At 43.5% G+C, this 21,005-nt stretch overlaps 1 protein-coding gene across 2 annotated transcripts in view; it reads right to left on the reverse strand.

Moving 5' to 3' along the window:
• The window catches only part of LOC134489058 (zinc finger protein 91-like), a 77,516-nt gene that overhangs the window by 8,041 nt on the left and 48,470 nt on the right, over nucleotides 1-21,005 (reverse strand). The window contains exons 1-6 of one of the 2 annotated variants that reach the window (XM_063291486.1): nucleotides 16,561-16,689; nucleotides 14,963-15,573; nucleotides 14,549-14,663; nucleotides 14,354-14,421; nucleotides 12,889-13,018; nucleotides 8,582-11,963 (exon numbers count right to left, since the gene is read on the reverse strand). In XM_063291486.1, coding sequence (XP_063147556.1) covers nucleotides 9,352-11,963; nucleotides 12,889-13,018; nucleotides 14,354-14,421; nucleotides 14,549-14,663; nucleotides 14,963-15,502 — 3,465 coding nt within the window. In that variant the 5' untranslated portion in view covers nucleotides 15,503-15,573; nucleotides 16,561-16,689 and the 3' untranslated portion in view covers nucleotides 8,582-9,351. Of the gene's footprint in view, nucleotides 1-8,581; nucleotides 11,964-12,888; nucleotides 13,019-14,353; nucleotides 14,422-14,548; nucleotides 14,664-14,962; nucleotides 15,574-16,560; nucleotides 16,690-21,005 lie in introns of those variants that run through there. The other variant, XM_063291487.1, reaches the window with a different exon arrangement.

The following is a 21,005-nucleotide window of genomic DNA, read 5'->3' on the forward strand; positions in this document are numbered from 1 at the left end:
CCGCAGGGGCTGAGTTCACACAAGACACAGGGCTTGAAAGAAGGTAGCGGAGGATGATGTCCTGGTTCTCTCACCCTCCTAAGACATGTTGAACTGCAGAGGATGCAACCCTCTTTTAGCCTCATCCAGCGCACGGTGAGAATGGAGGCACAATCTTTTGCATTTCCTTCCTTGCAAACCTTTTCCTCTTTCTTGCTTGCGATTTGCAATGCAAACTCTCCCTCTCCCCCTCCTTACGGGATTTTCCCAGGAAATGGGGCGCGAAGGGCTCCCCCAGATCCCCTCCTCCTTCCTGGGGATCCTGGATATCTTCCTGGGGACAATGCCGCTGATCTGGAGCTCTGCTTTCCCCCCTCCCTGTTACGTGCTTGAAAACAGGGCGATAGGGGACCATGGGAACCATGCTCTCCCCCTCCCAGGACTCAGAAATTGAACCTGGAGGAGGACTTGGCACGTGTCTCTTCCTTCCCCAGCGCGAGAACCCCCTGCCTCCCTTTGCACGAGAAAAGTCGCCCCACTCACCCAGGGCCACGTCTAGCCCTCTTTAGCTCTACAAGACTTTCCCGCAGCCCTTTTATGCAACCGCCTGCGAAGCTCAAAGGGTTAAAGGGAGAGAGTGCAGCTCCTAGACGGGGAAGACTGAGTGATGTCACTCCCTTCCCACCCTCCAGTGGCTCAGTGCTGAAGCGCTTGGTGTTCCCTTCTCCGCAGAGCGCGCCCCCTGGTGGCTTCTATGTGCAGTGCAGGTGGGAGAAACGCAGTTCTCGGCTCTTTGTTGTCTGCCACTTACTCTTCCTGCTTTGAAGTGTGTTGTTCATGCCATATTGAAGAACCTCTCTTCTCTGCCACCCTAAAAAACCTGCATTGAATATAAGTGAGAAGCGCTTACCTCTCTTGGTCAGATTGGTTTGTCTGATTTTCCCAGCTGCATAGGAGGAATTGAAGACTGCCCATGCCCCAGAGGGCTGTTCTTGTTGGGACTTGGGTGAAAGAGCCTTAACCTGGGATTCTTAACCTGGGATTCTTCCTTCTCCTCCTCCTTTCCTTTGTTATTGAATACATAAGGAAACCAACAGGTAAAGCTTGTCATGGAAAGTGTTTCTGTGGTGCTTAGGAAAGTGTTTCAGGAAAGTGTGTGAACTCATCGGTTGCAAGTTTGAAAAGTGTGGGAAGTCCTGTGCTGTGTTGTGTGGCTCGTAAGTGGCTAGGCGCCTGCTGTCTCTCCTAAATAGCTTCAGCGCTCAGAAGGAGAAGAGATTTGTTGCTGGCATCTCTCTTCCTGTTCTTTGTTTTGCTGTTCTCACTCCAAGCTGAGGCTCTGCTTCCACTTCCACCTTTTATTTTTTATTTTTTTATCCCAGCTTTATTATTTTTAAAAATAACTCAAGGCGGGGAACATACTTAATACTCCTTCCTCCTTTTTTCCCCACAACCACCACCCTGTCAGGTGAGTTGGGCTGAGAGAGTGTGACTGGCCCAAGGTCACCCAGCCGGCTTTCATGCCTAAGGCGGGACTAGAACTCTCAGTCTCCTGGTTTCTAGCCTGGTGCCTTAACCACTAAACCAAACTGGCTCTCTTTTCCTGTTGTTTCTCCTGTTTGCCTTGGCTTTGGCAGGATGTGCTCTTGCTATGCCTGTCTCTTGCCTGCTAGATACATGGTTGGAGCTCAGGACCAGTGGGGAGTGTAGTGGCAATGCAGAAGACCATTGTTTTTCAAGGAGTTTTAGTGATATATTAGGATTTTCTCCTTCACAAGAAGAAGCTTAATTTTGAGTCATAGTAATGTTTATGTAGCTAGCTTCTTGTTTTGTTTTTTACTTTTGTTTGAATGTGGGCAGAAAGGGGAGGAGAAAACCCCAATATGGTTTATGTTAGCACTAGTTATCTGTGTAGCTTCCCAGGCTCTTGGATTACATCATAAAAAGGTGCTCCAGACCCTGGGAAGTATCTAGTCAAGGTCGGATCCTGCAGTCTCCATACCATGAAAACAGGGTCACGGGGTTTTAGGGCCAGACTTTGATAAAAACCTGAGGATTGCCTCTTGAGTGGGGAGCTTGGCCACAGACCCTGGTACCGAGTGCTGTGTGCAAAATTGGCTTGGGAAGCTTCCCCTCAGACTTAGGGCTGAGTACTCTGGAAATGAAGCCGCCCTGGAGTTACTTTGCTGGGAGCTTCTGCACAGACCTGAGCCCTGGGTGCTATGGAAATTGAGCCGCCCTGGGGTATCTCCGCTGTCGATATTAAGGTGCTCCTGACAGCATATGGGAGATTGGGCATCATCTTCCTTGGTCTGTTTTTTTTTTATGACATACTTGTGTTTCTGTTTAATCTGCTTAAACTATGTTTCTGTTTAAATCTGTTTGCTTGAGCCCATACTAAAGCTTAAAATCTTACTCTCTGGTGTGCTTATTGTCTGTGGATCTAAAAGGACCAATTGTCTGGGCACCTGATCACTGCCTGGACACTTGGCAGAACAGGGAGGAAGATGAATGGCAGAGGGAGAATGCAAGGCCTCCACATACAACCCATGTAAGCAGAGTCCCTTCAGGACATTTGGACTACTTTTACAAACTCTGCTTTATAACTTCCTGAGATTTGCTGCTTGCTTTGCAAGCCTCATACTCATCGCACCGAGATTTCACTGAGTGTCTCTGCCTGTGCAGAGTGCAAACCTTGTGAGACTGAGATTCATTGATACCAGCGCTATTTCCTCTTCTTCACTGGCTGTGCACCAGGGGAAACTGATTCGAAATTATATGGATTAAAAAGGGTAATTGGGGGGAAAGGATTGGATGTTGAGGAAACCTGTACTTTAACAACAAGGACTGGTGCACTGTGTTTAAATCATGCTTTCTTTTACCTCACCACTTTGTAAAATGAGAGCCACCATGGAAAAGAAATAAACAATTGCAACAGGATAAGTATTGGTAGGGTTTGATGCAACTACCACCCCTTCTCTCTCAGACTGCCATTTTTGAAATGCTGCTTCTCTCTCTGGACACTTCCGGCCAAAAACACTTCTCCCAATATTGCCTTCCCCTTGAGCAAGGTAAAGGGTTAGGTTACAAATAGAATGGGTTCATACAAAGAGGATGCCAGAAAATTAAAATATGACAGGAAACCCCAACTGTTTAGACCTCTTCAGGCTTAATCAGAGACCTTGTAAGACAAGAGGTCTCTCCTTCACAGAATTTGGCGGAGCCCATTCAGGTGAACAGCCAAACAGATCTCCATAATCAAATAACAAAAGATCCTAACCTGTTCTGTGGCAAAAAGAGACAGCAAACAATGCATGTGTGTGAGGGGAACATCCAAAATCAACCCATCTGGAGTGCATTTTACCATGACCCAAAGTTTACACAGCAAACTCCTCCCCAACAAATTAACAGGTGATTGAGAACAGACATTAAAGGCATGTTCAACAGAAAGAGGACCCACTTCTACCCGCATAGGATCAGTGATTTCAACAGGAATGACTGTTCGCCCCACCCCAATAATACTATCGCCTGCGCCTGGTACCATGGATCCTTGAAAAGGTGGGTGTGTTAACAAAGAAGTAGTAGCTCCTGTATCCACGAGGCAATCATATTTTTGTCCACCTATAGTTAGGGGGAGAAAGGGTTCACCTTCAGGTCCAGATTTCAGTGGGAGAGAAAGTGCACTTAAGGATGGGTGGTCTTGGGTGTCCCCAAGACACCTTCATTGTGAATTAGAGCCAGCTGGTTGAGAAGAATCAGGAACAGGCAAAACTGGATACACACGAGAAGGTTCTGGAGGGAAAGGGGGGTGAGGTGGGTGAGATCTCTGGGATGCCAGATTTGGAAGAAAGGGGTTCCCTCTGCTGGTCAAAGGTTGAAAACCATCTCTCTGTTCGTCTAGCAATCTTTTCCCAAAATCCTTTCTTAGATTACCTTTCTTTTGGTAATAATAACAAACTGGGCCTTGGGATTTAATGCCAAAATTTAATCTTTGTGCCTGATTCAGTCCAGGACCCCTTCGCAATGCTGCAAACATCTTTAAGTCTTCTTTCCTATCTTCCCTCCTTTCTGCCCTTTTTTGCTTCTCTTTGTCCTCTATCTCTTCCTGTTTTCTTTGATCAAAAACAAAATTAGCAATTCTGCATAGTTCAGGAATTTCCAGAGTAGACTAATTTGAAACAATAGTTTGAAAATGAGTTCTAATGTCACTAGCAGATTGGTCAACAAAGGCTGAAGCAAGAATCCTTTGATCTTTAACATTGTTAAGGCCTAAATGGGCATATGCAAGCCCTGCTTCAGTCAAGCATACCCATAATGCATCAGGTGTTTCACCTATGCGTTGTGTAGTATGCTGAAATTCTGACCATCTCAAGGGCTTGCACCCAATTTCGTGGAGTGCTTCCAATAAATTCTGTTTGGCTCTTACATATTCATCCCAATGGTTTGTATCCTTGTAATCCCAAGGTGGGCTATTAGCAGGCCAAGGGAATCGAGGCTGAGGAGCGGGTTGTCCAGGAACTGGAACCACTGGTCTCCTTCCTATTTCAGCAGTTTTTTCAAACAATTTGAGGACTTCATCCAGTGTTAAGAGATGGTTCAAGAGTTGCATCATGTCCTTCCAAGAAGGATTAAATTGTCAGTTATAGATTCCAATATCCTAATAACTGCCTGAGGATCTTTGTTAAATGATGGTGTTTCCTTTTTCCACACCACCAAATCAGCAGGAGAAAAAGGGGTGTGGGTCAAAACATACCTCTCAAGGGCTCTAAGACTTATGTGTTTGCAAATACAAAAGAAAAATGGGGTGGTTCCCAAATGTATAACTTTATGTTCGTGCAGCAGGATCACTCCTATTTTCATCCTGCTACTTTATTAGTTGGCCCAGGTGTTGGGGTCACAGCAACAGAGCACACTGGAGACATAACCATTTCCTTTCTTTTTTCCCCTCTGTGATTCACTCCACACCAACTCTCTCTCAAGCCATTGAAAGATTTTACATGTATAGAACTTAAATATAAATATATTTCCCTTCCAAGGTGAACTATCCAGACTAGTAGACAAGGCCAGAGCCCAGCAGGGACCTGGATTGTCAGAACAGGAAACACAAACAGCAGGGGGCCTGGCCACAGAGCGCCTCCTCTCTGAACTCCGGTAAACTGCACTTTTCTGAGAGGTTCTTAGAGGGCAGGAACACATTTGCATAACAACCAAGCTTTCCTATATAAAAGGCTTGTGGGGAAATACAAGGGTGGCCACCTGCAGCCAGTAGACTCTCTACATGCTCTTGGAAAATAGAATCACCTCTATTCAAGCAACTGTCTGAGTATCTTCATTCCCGGCTCAGAAGGGACCCTGGTAAGATTTCCTTCCAACAGAAGGAAAGGGCGCCTCTAACTTATTGCCTGTCTAAGAAAGGTGGTGGCATCTCCAGCACATCGCAGTTTCTACGTCTTCCTCTTATTAATGTCTAGGAACCATCTGTCATCTTGTGAACATTGAGAAAATCTCTGTGGAGGATCAAAACTCGCTTTCCTCAAGAACGGCTGCCCTGAAGGATCTGTGGAGATTCGAGGAGGCCTCAGAAATGAGCAAAATCCTGTCAGAAATGGCAGGGTGGTCAAAAAACAAGAACAAGAAGCCTCTCTTTGAAACACAGCTTGTGTCTTGCGGTTGTTAGCAAACCCAGGCCTGAAGTGATGCAAGACAGCGGCTTGCAGGGACACAAGGAGGGAAGTGACGGGTTAGGAAAACTAAGATTTCTATTGATCTTTAGTTAGTTAGTTCAATTTATACAGCTGCCCTTCTCAAATTCATGGCTCTGGGTGGCTAATAACAGTTTGAAACAGCACGTAGCAGCCTGTACCAATGAGATTAATCCTGAAGAAAGGATTCTGAAGAAAAAGAAAAATCAAAAGAAAACAAGTTCCAAATAAAAAGCTCAAACCCATGGACGTTCTAGAAATTTTACCTCAAAACAAGGCACCTTGGTGGAGAAATGCCTAGAAAGTACACACACCATTGATATTTGATTTTATTTCAATCAAATTTAGACTTTTGCTTAGCCCTCGTCACACCCTCGAAAGGCAAAAGATGGCCTTAATGCTGGAAAGTGTTTTGCATGTGCATTTTGGGGCTTCACCTCATTCTGGCTCCTTTTGTGAGAGGAATTCTTCATCCTGAAGCTCTTTCCACACACTAGACCAGAGCTTTCCAAACTTTTCATGTTGTTGACACACTAACACACTGCGGGTGCGGCCGTCTCACTGGAACTCACGCGGAATCAGCTGTTTTGACCCGATTACGCATACTGCGCACACGCAGTGCCTGTACGATCCCTTGACCACGTGACACACCTACACACTGCAGCCGACACACTAACGTGTCGCGACACACAGTTTGGAAAGCTCTGCACTAGACGATGTGTATGAGGCGATTCTCACTTGAGGAGAGGCCTTTGACCGAAAAAGGTTCCACGCTTCAGCATTCGTGCTGGTTGACTCGGTTCTACACCGTGGATGTAAGTCTGATTATGTTTTGGTATCTTCACATCCCAGGGGCAACACCCCTTCTCATTTCTGGATGTTTGGTCAGGAGGAACTGAAATTGTTTTCTGAAATAGCTTTTCTTATTGTCATATGATTTTATTTTGGTCCCTACCAATTTCCAAATGGCTCCCTTCTTGCTTCTTCATTTGCAATGCCAGCACACTGGAGACACTTTCATTTTCATTCTCCTGAGTATCCCTAACTTAGGACAAAGAAATAAAGAAATTCTCTTGAATATCTAACTTGGGACAGACAGAAAGTCATGAAAAATTCAAAGGACAAATCCTCTTAGTTGTCACTTTTAATTCAGTATCGCAATTGTTCAGTGGGACAATTCAATATCACATTCCCTCTCTCTCTCTGTATACTTTGATGGAACTTGAGTTCCCTTTGGATTATAATATTGCTCCAGACCCCAGAATCTCTCTGGTGCACCATTTCCAACACTTTGTGAGCACAGAGAAGTGTAGGGTCCTCTGATGAACTGTGAGTGTATTAAGGAATGAGAAAGGGAGGGGGAAACAACCCTAAGAAGACTAGGCAAAAGAAGGAAAGTTTAAACTCTGGGAAGAGGCTGTGAATCAGCTGAATTTCTATCTGTATGTCTGCTATAGCACAAACAACACCAATAAAGCTTTGTCTTGAAAAGATCCATCAGGGAGATGCACTTCTTTCTACGGCCTGGGGAAACAGCACCTGTTAAATGTCTGCCTGTTCCCATACCTCCAAGACCCATGATCAAGTGGGAAGAACAAACAATTGGGGAGCAGGAAGCTCACTTATATAAACACGATAAGGACAACATCTTCAAAAAATTGCATAGTCCAGACTCTGAGATGCCAAAAATGGCCATTTGCTTGGAACTGAGCCCCAACTGGAAATGGGAATAAATGTAAACTTAAGAAAAAGAATTTTCTCATACTGATGGGCAATAGTGTTTGCCACCTTCAAATGACAGTACCTTCAAAAGTCCACAGTTCATGATTAAAATGGTACGTGCCCATTGCTTTTGTTTTCACTGGTAAATTCGTATATCTGGGACTGCCAGTTGTGAGGGTCAAACTCAAAAAAACCTTCCTTTCCTAGTCAATATACATCAATAGGAATCACATAGATTTAACCAACTAAATCTAGAATTTACATGGATTCTCACCCAAATGGATCTGTGCATGGTCACTGCTCCTCCTGAAGCTCTTTCCACCCCCCACACATTTATTTTTGTTTAAAAAGAATTTTTATTAAGTTTGAAAGTAAGATAAAAACTACAAAAAAACTACAAAAAGAAAAACTAAAAAAGTGTGAAAGACAAGAAAAAAGAATTTGGAAGATTATATAAAGTGACTTCCAACTTTGAACAAGAATATACACCAATTTCCATATTCAATCCCTTACTCTATATCAAACCAAGATCACATTATTTCTATAATTCCTTCCATTAGCACATATACAGATCAGTAATGCAATTGCTTGTTCCCCTTATTAAAAGAAGAAATCTATAGATCTCTAAATCAACTTTCCTCCCCCAAGAAAAACAATGTTTATTCAAATATTTCCTTCCTACCACTATTCTATATATTTCTGTCCACTATAATAATCAAATTGTAAAAACATATAAACTGTCTACTTTTATAACTACAACAATCTTAACCCTATTAAACCTAAAAACCAAACAATTATTATACCTTATAGTTACCTTATAAATCTTACAAATCAAACAAACCATAAAAAGAATCCAGTAAATCTTAATCCAAATCATTAAAGAGAAATGAAATCATAATAGCCTCATTATCAATCCAATTAAACATTCTTAATGTTTTACCCCACTTCAAAGACATTTACATATCTCCATATTATACACAAGGCATTTTTCATACAGAAATCAAACAGCCCAACTGCCCCGCTTAGAACTCAGACTTCCCAGCAAAAAACCTTTAGAAAAAAAGAGCTTTATTCCCATCATAATCCATCAGAAACAACTCTGTTTGTGATTTGCAATTCAGGCTGTTCCTTTAACCCCTTCAGCACAAGAATAAACTTCACCTGGCACTCCAACACTGTCAGCATTAAAATCTTCAGTTTCTTCCGTAACATTCTCAACTGGATGACACATTTTAAAGCAGATATTTTCCACAATACCATGAATAACTTGCAAAATAGCTTGACAGGAATCTGACAGAATATGTTTGTAGGTCTGCTTAAGCTCACAATGGAACTCTGAGAAGATCTCCTTGAAATCTTCCATGTTTGTAGATTATGGCTCCCCCTAGATACTTGACTCGCGTACATAGGAGTTAATGGGTTAATAGGAGGTTTCCAAGTGAAACTGAGACAGGGGAAAGTATCTTAACAAGCAGCTCTCAGAGAAAGTGAATGGAAGGCTGGAGATTCAAAAAGACATACGCAACGTGTAGGAAAATATTACATTCTTCAAATTCAAAAATAATAGCAGGGAGAAAATTATTTACTCCTGTTCTCCTTAATCTTTAAATGGGAAAACAAGGCAAAACTTTAAAAGATTTTAAAATTTTAATCCAGAAATAATGATAAACACCAAGAGAATCGGCTTCTTCTTGATGTAGAGAGACTCCCTTGGGGTACATAAACTTAAAAAGAAATATAAATCGGGTGGATTAGAAATGGGGTGGCTCAGCCTAGTGTCCCTTTAAGGCTGCAGCAGAGCTTGGAAATGATGGCATCCCCTCCTCCCATCATCCCTTACTGGATCATGGCGAACCCTGTTTGTGATTCTCTGGCTACAAGATGGCATCATGGAAAGGAAACGAGATGATTCCAAGCGTTTCTTTTATCATGAAAGTGCCCTTGGGCTTCAGGAAAAAGCCGGCCCGAGCCCAAAAATAAGACCTCCACTGTCAGTTCTGTCCACGGAGCTTGGGAACAGCTGTTCAGGTGGCCATGTCCCCACTGGACGTCCACGCCCCACATATTTACATGGTTTCTTTTCTGTGTGGATTCTTTTATGGGAAGTAAGGTAACCACTTGTTCTGAAGCTCTTTCCACACTCCGCACATTTATATGGTTTCTCCCCTGTGTGGATCCTTTTATGGGACGTAAGTTGACTACTCTGAATAAAGGTCTTTCCGCACTCCACACATTTATATGGCTTCTCCCCTGTGTGGATCCTTTTATGTTTCATAAGTGATCCATTTTCACAGAAGCCCTTTCCACACTCCATGCATTTATATGGCTTCTCCCCTGTGTGGATTCTTTTATGAGAAGTAAGATTACTGTTATGGGTAAAACTCTTTCCACATTCCATGCATTTATATGGCTTCTCCCCTGTGTGAATCCTTTTATGGAAAGTAAGGGAACCACTATGACTGAAGCTCTTTCCACACTCCGTGCATTTATATGGCTTCTCCCCTGTGTGGATCCTTTTATGGGAATTTAAATTACCCTTCTGAGAAAAGCCCTTTCCACACTCATTGCATTTATATGGCTTCTCTACTGTGTGGATCCATTTATGGAGAGTAATTTGACTCCTATGAGTAAAAGTCTTTCCACACTCCATGCATTTATATGGCTTTTCCCCTGTGTGGATCCTTTTATGGGAAGTAAAGGAACGCCTTTCACAGAAGCCCTTTCCACACTCCATGCATTTATATGGCTTCTCCCCTGTGTGGATCCTTTTATGGGAATTAAAATTACCCTTCTGAGAAAAGCCCTTTCCACACTCATTGCATTTATATGGCTTCTCTACTGTGTGGATCCATTTATGGAGAGTAAGTTGGCTCCTATGAGTAAAAGTCTTTCCACACTCCGTGCACTTATATGGCTTCCCCACTGTGTGGATTCTTTTATGGGAAGTAAGATTACTCAGTTGGCTGAAGCCCTTTCCACACTCCATGCATTTATATGGCTTCTCCCCTGTGTGGATCCTTGTATGCCTCATAAGGGATATATTGTCACAGAAACCCTTTCCACACTCCATGCATTTATATGGCTTCTCCCCTGTGTGGATCCTTTTATGGGAATTAAAGGACCGCCTTTCACAAAAGCCTTTTCCACATTCCATGCATTTATATGGCTTCTCCCCTGTGTGGCTCCTTCTATGCCTCATAAGGGATGCATTGTCACAGAAGCCCTTTCCACACTCCATGCATTTATATGGCTTCTCCCCTGTGTGGATCCTTTTATGGAAAGTAAAGGAACGCCTGTGATAGAAGCCCTTTCCACACTCAATGCAACTATATGGCTTCTCTCCTGTGTGGATCCTTTTATGAGATGTAAGGGAGCGGCTCTCAATGAAACTTTTTCCACACTCCATGCATTTATATGGCTTCTCCCCTCTGTGGATCCAGTTATGGGAAGTAAGATTTGTGAGTTGACTGAAGCCCTTTCCACACTCCATGCATTTATAGGGCTTCTCCCCTGTGTGGATCCTTTTATGGAAAGTAAGGGAACCACTATGCCTGAAGCTCTTTCCACACTCCATGCATTTATATGGCTTCTCCCCTGTGTGGATTCTTCTATGGGAAGTAAGCTGATTGCTCTGAATAAAGGTCTTTCCACACTCCATGCATTTATATGGCCTCTCCCCTGTGTGGATCCAGTTATGGGAAGTAAGATTTCTGAGATGGCTGAAGCCTTTTCCACACTCCATGCATTTATATGGCTTCTCCCCTGTGTGGATCCTTTTATGGCAAGAAAGTTGACTGCTCTGAATAAAGGTCTTTCCACACTCCATGCATTTATATGGCCTTTCCCCTGTGTGGATCCTTTTATGGCGAGTAAGTTCACTACTCTGAATAAAGGTCTTTCCACACTCCATACATTTATATGGCTTCTCCCCTGTGTGGATCCTTTTATGGAAAGTAAGGGAGCCATTATGACTGAAGCTCTTTCCACACTCCATGCATTTAAATGGCTTCTCACCTGTGTGGATCCAGTTATGGGAAGTGAGATTTCTGAGTTGGCTGAACCCCTTTCCACACTCCATGCATTTATGTGGATTCTCCCCTGGGTGGCTCCATTGATGGCGAGTAAGTTGACTACTGTGTGTTAAGGTCTTTCCACACTCCATGCATTTATATGGCTTCTCTCCTGTGTGGATCCTTTTATCAGATATAAGGGACCCATTTTCACAAGAAAGAAGGAAAGTCCAATTGCAATTCTTTCCATTGTCTTGGCATATATAATCTTCTCCTTTGGTTTGGGTTGGATAGTGTTCATTTGCATCTAATTTGTCTTTGAAAAGTCTTACACATTTCCCAGTATATTTTTTCTTTTCTTTTCCTTCTTGCGCAGGAAACTCTTGCATCTGAGCATCAACGGAAGATGAGCTTTCCTTATTCCAATTATCTGAGTGGTTTCTCTCATGCCTTCCTGGTTCCATGTGAATTGCAGGCTTCTCTGTTCCGTGTCCATACCTGATCAATTGGGATGGTTCACTGGAATCTTTATTTTCCTGCTCATTATTACCTTCAAAGGAAAGGAGAAATTAAAATGATAGGAAATTTAGGGGAAAAGATCCAACTGTAGGAAGTCATATGTATTTCCTTCTGAAATTTTGCCAAATTCCAATGTATTACAGTTTTGCATGCTTACGATGGCATGGCATAGAAATGGTAATTTCTATATTCATGAGCCATAAAAGCTTTAAAACATCTAAAGCATCCTTTTTGTTTATAATTATCCATACTTATTCAAATCCCACCCAGAATCATCTCTGAGTTAAGGAAGAATCAGGGGAACATCCAAGGAGATATTAGAAGGGGGGGGGGACGTTCATTGGAGGGGGTCCAATTCCAGGAGAGAACTGTGAAAGCTAAATCAATTTTGAAACTCGTCCTTTTCTTCCTACCCAAACTATCTTTCATTTGCTATTCATTTTTCTCTTGACAAAATCATACAGTTGCAGAGAGAGAGAAAAAAATAACTGAAGTTCTTCTAGTAATCCTAAACAGTATGTCTGCAATGGAAGAACAGCACCATTTCACCCCTATTCCCTAGGCTGAGGACAGAAATGAAAAGCAAGGAAAGTCATGAACCCAAAAGCCTGCTTAAATGACAGTCCTTCAGAGGACATACAGGGAAGCTTCTGGGCCCAAAAAGCTGAAATCAGTGTGATGGAGTTTAGCCTCCCCTCAAGCCAAGGACTTAGTTTGTCACTGATATGGTTAAAGAGAGATGGAAAAATTCACCGGATGAGAACTGGCACAGGATGCACCTAAGCAGAGAGCCACTGACCTATTTCCTTCCTTGGAGCAGGAGAAGGCCAGATCTTTTCCTTCTCCCACCCAGGAGATGACACCTATATGAAGATTTTTTAATCAGAAATAACTGATAGCATCTAACTACAAAATGTCTTCCCAAACTCTCCGATTGGGGAGTAGCAAACCCTTACCCAGAGAGGCCACGTTCCTACAATTTTCCAGCGTGACTTCCCAATGCAGTGCTTTTTGGTGAGGATCCAGTTGAGACCACTCCTCCTCGGAGAAACACACAGCCACCTCTTCGAAGGACACAAGGCCCTCCTGCAGAAGGAAAAGGAGAACAGAGCAGGCCCAGGAGGATTTGCAAGATCTGTCCTATTGTTCACCAGTTCCCAAAGCAAAGATATGCATTAAGTTAAACGGCTATGCTTGGTAGGATTCCAATGTTTAGGTGAGAAAATGGACAGAGCCAAAAGCCTTTTCATGAAGAAATATTTCAGGCAGGTTTTATGAACTTGATTGATTCTGCAGGACAGTCACTGCCATTAGTCAAAATAATGGCAGTTTCCCTCTGGATCAATTGATCTATCTTTCTGTATCTCTCTCTCTCTTTCTCTTTCTCTCCATCCACAAATCAAAAACTCTCAATGTCTGGAGAGAATCAACTGGCAGATGGGCCTTGGAAACCCACCTATCAGTGACTCCAATCCTTCCTCTGTTTGCAGAAGGAAATGTGGGAGGGGGATTCTTTCTAGCATTGCAACAAATGGCTTGTGGTGTCCCCAAAAGGAGCAATTCTGTCCATGCTCGACACCTGCATGAAAGTGCTGGGAGAGCTCAGCCAGGGATTTGTGTGGGCTGCCATCCATATCCAAAGACAGGGAACCCTGTTTCTGCTCCTCCTCAGATTGCAAGGAAGCTTCTAGAAGTCAGAGGCATTGGCTGAATGGGAGATAAGAAGGCAGAGAAAATTTCCTGGGAAGGGCATTTTTCAGTCTTTGCAAAGCTGGATTGTTGGCCTCCAAATCCCCGCACAAATCAGAGGATTAGAAACTACTTTGCAAGCCAAAGTGCCTTGAATCTGTGCTCTTTCAGAACTATTTTCACTTGGACACTTTTCTGTCTGGCCACCTTCATTGGATTTTAATAGTCTGCCTTATCACTGGTTGTAAACAAAGCTTTTTAAAAATGGTCATACGCTAGTGTGAGTATTCAGTTATTTTTGAGCAGCCTTGCACAATTCCAAATCAAAGAATTAGAAAAAGAATGGGTCTCTGGTTCACAGTTGCTACTGCTGTGATAACGTTATTCCTATCTCTTGAAAGACTTTTAAAAAAATTAGTTATTGTAAGCTAATAGTAAAAGAGCAACTAGCAGAAGGAAAGTTAAGTAGGTTTTTTAAAAAAAGATTTCCTGATAAGAATCTCAGTACTGAGATTACAATCCATTGTATCCCAACAACAGACTTCAGAGGAGGCTAAGCAGACTGAGACCAACTTGAGTCTTATATTCCCCATTCCATGTTGCTCAGGAACACAAAACTAAACCGGCCATAACAAGAGGGAAAAATGGAAGGAGAGAGTGCTATGTAAACCAGCTTGACTTCCTGAAGGAAAGACAGAATAGAAATCTAATAAGTAAATCTCCTGCTCTTACTGGAGTTGGAGGTTCAACCACTGTTCCAGCTCCACCATAGGGAACAGTCAACTTCATTCTATTTTTCCCTGTGAGGGAGAAAGAATTTTAAAATGCATGATTAATGAAATAGGAGGAAATATTCTATAGAAGAGAATACAAAGAGAAGATGAGACAGCTGGGATCTCTCTGGGGAATGGGAGGACCTTGTATTACCTCCTGAGGTGTCCTGATTTGGATCTTCCAGAGAGAAACTCCTGAAAAACAGCTCCTGAGGGGGATTTGATCGATTCCTCCTTCCCTCAGCATCACTGATCTCCACAGCAAAGGGCTTGAAAGAGTAGGCAGGAGAAAAGAAGAAGAATTAACAGACACCACACAACATGAAGTGGATTCTTGTTCTCTGAACCCAACTTTGAAGCCCCAATGTCCAGCGGTGAAGCTGGAAAGTAAGAAAGGAGCAGCTGTCCCAAATCTATCTTCTAGAATGGATAGCAGAACAAGGTCCTACAAGAACGAGTGAAATATCTCTACATATCATGAATGCCAGAGAACTCTGGTAGGGAGGGGTTAAGAATTCAAACACATTGTTTATTCCATTCAAACCCCTTCCACATGAAGGTCTCTCACCTGCAACTCGACCTGCTCCTTCTGCTCCTCCGCCTGGCTCAGGAGGAAGCCTTCCACCAGGGCCACCGCCTGGGAACTGGTCTCTGCTCCACACTCCCGCACCCAGCTCTCCATCTGCAGGGGTAGGAGGGCCAGGAACTGCTCCAGGACAACCAGGTCCAGCATCTGCGCTTTTGTGTGCTTGTCCGGTCTCAACCATCGACTGCAAAAGTAGTGGAGCTGGCTGCAAAGTCCTCGGGGACCCTCAGCCTCCTGATATCGGATGCTCCTGAAGTCCCAGGGCTGACCTTCTGAACGGATGGTTTCCTCCTCCAGGATCTTCTGCCCAGTTCTTGCCCAGAACTCACCACAGCTCCCAGGCTGAACAGCAGAAGGGCCTTTTCCAGTTAATTCACGTCCTGAAGGTTGGGTCTCCATTCTTTCCCTGTCCTGTAGCACAACTCCAAATGGGTCCAAGGAATCTTGTGGATCTCCAAACGCCTTTTCATTCAAATTCACAGGACTGTTCCTGTCGCTGCAGGAATGGCCACAGCAGGTCATTCAGACCTCTTTGCCCAAGAGATAATTTTGTCTGTATGCAAGGATGTTCAAATGGCTTTCAGTTAGTATATCTGAGATGGAAAAGAAAATAAATTCCGATAATTAGAAAGTGGTAGATTTAACCGTTGAACAACAGTTATTCCCATGGAAGGAAGCTGAGCTGGCATCGGACTGCAGTAGCACTGAGCAGGTAAGTCCTCTGTGTCTGTCTGTGTGTGGTGCAAAATATGGGATTGACTTCTATCAAGGACTTGGAATACCCAATAAATGCATCTCGGAGCATATTCTATTTCTTTTTTCTCACAAGGAAGGGCTTGCGTTTTAAATACCTGGATCTACATTTACCTACAAGGACAGTTCCCACAACATGCCAATCCTCAAATAATTTAACAAACCATATAAGTTCAGTTCTCATCAAATGAAATGCCAGGGAAATGACCCTGCCTTCCAGTTCCCTTTCTTCAGGGTTTCCTTTTTAGAAGTCAAGGCACAGTTACATGCAGGTTCACACAACATACCCTAAGTCCAAACAGCTCCACCAACCGCAGGGGCTGAGTTCAAATACAGGGCTTGAAAGAAGGTAGCATCGGATGATGTCCTGGTTCACTCACTCTCCTAAGACATGTTGAACTGCAGAGGATGTAACCCTCTTTTAGCCTCATCCAGCACTTGGTGAGAATGGAGGCACAATATTTTCCATCTCCTTTCTTGCAAACCTTTTCCTCTTTCGTGCTTTCGATTTGAATGCAAACTGTCCCCCTCCCGCCAATCAGGGATTTTCCCAGGAAATGGGGCGCGAAGGGCTCCCCCAGATCCCCTCCTCCTTCCTGGGGATCCTGGATATCTTCCTGGGGACAATGCCGCTGATCTGGAGCTCTGCTTTCCCCCCTCCCTGTTACGTGCATGAAAACAGGGCGGTAGGGGACCATGGGAACCATGCTCTCCCCCTCCCAGGACTCAAAAGATTGAACCTGGATAAGGACTTCGCACGTGTCTCTTCCTTCCCCAGCGCGAGAACCCCCTGCCTCCCTTTGCACGAGAAGAGGCGCCCCACTCACCCAGGGCCACGCCTGGACCTCCTCTCTACAAGACTTTCCCGCAGCCCTTTTACGCAAACGCCTGCGAAGCTCAAAGGGTTAAAGGGAGAGAGTGCAGCGTCCTAGACAGGGAAGACTGAGTGATGTCACTCCCTTCCCACCCTCCAGCCGCCCAATGCCCAAGCTCTTGGTGTTCCCTTCTCTGTGCAGAGGGAGCCCCCTGGTGGATTCTGTGTGCAGAGCAGGTGGGGGAAACCCAGTTCTCGGTATAGAACAGGTTGCGGGAAGGAGGCGGAGGAAACCCTTCAGAAGTGGCTGCTCTGCCTTTGGCGATGGAGGCTAGAGAAAGCCGGGAGAGAGATTAAAGCACAGAGATTAAAGCAGGGCAAAAAACCATTCTGAAGGCAAAAAACAAAACAAAACACCAAGCTGCAGAAAGCCTTTGTTCTTTTCTAACTTGGATGGAACTGGGGTGAGCTGCTCAAGGTAAGTGCAACCTTCAACCTATTACATTTATTTGGCTATTGTTTAACTGAATTCTTTCGCTTCCAAGGACTATCCTGTAACCTCCTTGATCCTCTCCATCCAATTGCCCTCTTGCCTTCCCCTTCATCTCCTTTCTTCATCCAGGCTAGGCATAATCCTGTTTTTCTAGTTGCTTGTTTATTCCCTCAGTTTCTGCAGACTTGTAATGATTGCCTACTCTAATAGGCTCAGACTCACAAGCAGGAACTTAATGATATCTGATTTATTAAAGAATAGTATGCAAATACAGAGAATTTCTGAACTTGTACAGCTTCTTTCAGTTGCTTTATATTTTGGCCTGTGTCTGCTTTGATTACATCCAACCAACATGTTCTTTGGCATCCTCGTCGTCTTTTGCCACTGACTGTTCCAAGCATAACGTCTTTCTCCAACGATGTTGATCTCATGACATGATCGAAGTAACTAAGTTTGGTTATTTTTCCTTCTAATGACATGACCGGTTTTGTGTCCTTCAACACTTCTTTATTAGTTATCTTTGCAGTCCAAGGGATGCGCAAGAGCCTCCTCCAACACCACAGTTCAAACAAATCAATTTTCCTTCTATCCAACTTTTTCATCATCCAACTTTCACAGCCATATGTAGTTATGGGGAACACGATAGTACGGACTAGTCTACGCTGACATCCTTGTTTTTCCAAATTTGATTCATACTCATCATTGCTGTGCAACCCAGCATGATTCGGCATTTAATTTCTTGGATGCATTCGCCATTTTGATTGACCAGTGATCCTAAAAAGGTGAATTCTTCCACACATTCTACCTCCTCTCCATCAATTACTATTTTGATGTTTCTGTTCCTTGCAGTTGTCATGAGTTTGGTCTTTTTGATATCCAGAAAGAGGCCAACATTCTCACTTTCTTCTTTGCGTCTCATGATTAGGTGCTTTAGGCCTTCCTAGGTTTCTGAGAGGAGGGTTGTATCATCCACATATTGAAGGTTATTGATGTTTCTTCCACCAATTTTCACCCCAATTTTTGATTCGTCTAGCTCCAGTTTCCTGAAGATCACTTCGGCGTACAAGTTGAATAAGAAAGGTGACAGAATGCAACCTTGTCGCACACCTTTCTCGATCTTGAACCAATCAGTGTCTCCATACTGAGTTTGTACAGTGGCTTCCTGATTTACATACAGTGATCTTACCAACTTCACCAAATGTAGTGGCACTCCAAGGTCTGCTAGGGCTCTCCATAGTTTGTCATGGTCAACACAATCAAAGGCTTTCCTGTAGTCGATGAAGCACATATAAATGTTCTTTTGAAATTCGTGACATTTTTCCATTATCCATCGTACATTTGCAATATGATCGCGGGTGCCATGACCCCGTCTGAAACCAGCTTGGACATCTGGCAGTTCCCTTTCAATGATTGGAGCCAGGCGTTGTTGTATGGTTTTCAGCAGAATTTTGCTAGCATGAGATATGAGAGCAACAGTGTGGTAGTTGGAACACTCCTTTGAATCCCCCTTTTTTGGCAATGGAATAAACACTGATTGTTTCCAGTTATGTGGCCGTGTGTTGGTTTCCCAAATTTTCTGGCACAAAGCTCTGATAATTGCACTTGGTACTGGTCTTAGTAATTCTGCAGGGATGTTGTCAACTCCTGGGGCCTTGTTGTGTGGCAGTTGGTTCATTGTCCACTTGACTTCTTCATCAAGGATGGCTGTTTCTAATTCTGTTTCCTTATCCTCCTCTCTTTGATGTTGCTCCTCAATACAGTAGCATACAGCTCCTCCGCATATTCTCGCCATCTATTCTTGACCCCTTGTTAGTCAGACAATTCTTTCCCTTGCTTATCCTTAATGATACCTTTGCAAGCCTTGAACGGTGCCTGAATCTTTTTGATTCGTGCAAAAGCGTTCCTAGAGTGTCCTTTTGTATAATCTTCCTCCAATTGTTTGCAACGCTTCTCCCAGTAAACTTCACTATCTTTCCTTGCTGCCCTTTGGAAATCAGCATTCAATCTTCTTACTTCTTCATGATTGCTCACTGCTTTCTCCTCTCGGCTATTCCGATGGTATTCTCTGAGAGCCATCTACACCTTTTCTCTGACTTCTTGCATTTAAGTTAAGTGGTGATTTAACTTCTTGCCATAGTTCACCAGGCATTTTCTCAGCAGTGTCTAGAACTTCAAACCTATTTTTAACTTCAATTGCATATGTGGAAGGAATTTTGGTGATGTCAAACTTTTTTGGTGGTGTCCTCTTGATGTTACAGAGTTTGACTTTGATCTTGGCCACCAGCAGTTCATGGTCTGAGCCACAGTCTGCACCTGGATAAGTTTTGACTGCAAGAACTGAGCTGGTCCAGCATTGACTGCATAGGACATAGTCTATTTGATTGCGATGTAGTCCATCAGGCGAGATCCATGCGTATAAACGATGCTTATGCTACACAAACCATGTATTCATGATTCAAAACTGGCTTTCCTGACAAAATTGTACCAATCACCTGCGTCATTTCTTTCTCCCAGCCCAAAACTTCCAGTGATTCCTACCTCTGTTTGGTTGCCTATTTTTGCATTAAAATCACCAAGTAAGTAAATAATGTCCTTTTGGGGGATTGTCCTCAGCGTAACTTCAATAGTGGCATAAAAATCCTCAATTTCTGGCTCATTTGCATCAGTTGTTGGAGCATAAATTGTTATACTTAATACCAAATTTTAGATTGTATTTGTAACTTGCTACTTGGGCCTTTTGGCTGTAAATAAAGGTTGATTGATTGAGAGACAGCAGGCACCTAGCCACTTACTCACAAGCCATATCACTTAACAGAACACAGGAATTTCCACACTTTTTGAGCTTGCAACAGATGAGTTCACACATTTTCCCAAATACCCTTTCCTAAGCACCACACAAATATTTTCCATGACATTCATTAGTTTCCTTCAATTCAACAGCAACCCGTTGTTTTCCTCTGTATTCTATAACAAAGGGAAAGAGAAGAAGAAGGAGAAGGTGAAGGAGAAGAAGGTAGAATCCCAGGTTAAGGAGAGCACACACTTTTTCACCCAACTCCCAACAAGCACAGCCCACTGGGGCATGGATAGTCTTCAATTCCTCCCATGCATGGTTGCCTTCCGTGCTTGTTACTGGCTTAAACCTAGAAAGCCCAAGAAGGGTCCCCAGTTCTCAAGCGGTGGTCAGTCTGCAGAAAGTGAGGGGAATAAGCGATCAACTAGAAAAACAGGATTATGCCTAGCCTGGATGAAGGAAGGAGATGAAGGGGAAGGCAAGAGGGGAAGTGCATAGAGAGGATCAAGGAGATTACAGGACAGTCCTTGGAAGCGAAAGAATTCAGTTAAACAGTAGCCAAAAATGTAATAGGTTGAAGGCTGCACTTACGTTGAGAAGCTTACTCCAGTTCCAACCAAGTTTGAAAAGAACAAAGGCTTTCTGCAGCTTGGTGTTTTTCTTGCCTTCAGAATGGTTTTTGCCCTGCTGTGTGCTTTAATCTCTCTCCCAGTTTTCTTTAGCTTACGTCTCCAAAGGCAGAGGAGCCACTTCAGAGGGATTTCCTCCTCCTCCTTCCTGCAACCTGTCTTATATTGAGAAGTGCATTGTTGAGATTACATTAAGAGTGACCATGAACAGGACCTCCCAGTGGGGCTAGGAGAAACCCCAAATTGTGGATCATTCATTGGTACATTTCTGTTCAAAATCAAAGATGGAATTTCCCTGGAATTGTAAGGTCTGCAAACCAAAGACGACTCCATCTTGCAGAGATTCACTCAGTCTGTTCCTTCTCGTCCAGACTCTGACAGCCTCTAGGCCAGCACCACCAGATCACCTGTTTGGCCTGGGGATGTGAAAAAATAACTGGGTATCATCAGCACATTCAGGATATCAGACTCTAGGCCATCAGATGACCTCCTCCAGCAGCTCCACGCAGATTTAAAAAGGTGTAAGTAGGGAGATCCTTGCA

Source organism: Candoia aspera, chromosome 2 (assembly GCF_035149785.1).
Source record: "Candoia aspera isolate rCanAsp1 chromosome 2, rCanAsp1.hap2, whole genome shotgun sequence".
Lineage (NCBI taxonomy): Eukaryota > Metazoa > Chordata > Lepidosauria > Squamata > Boidae > Candoia > Candoia aspera.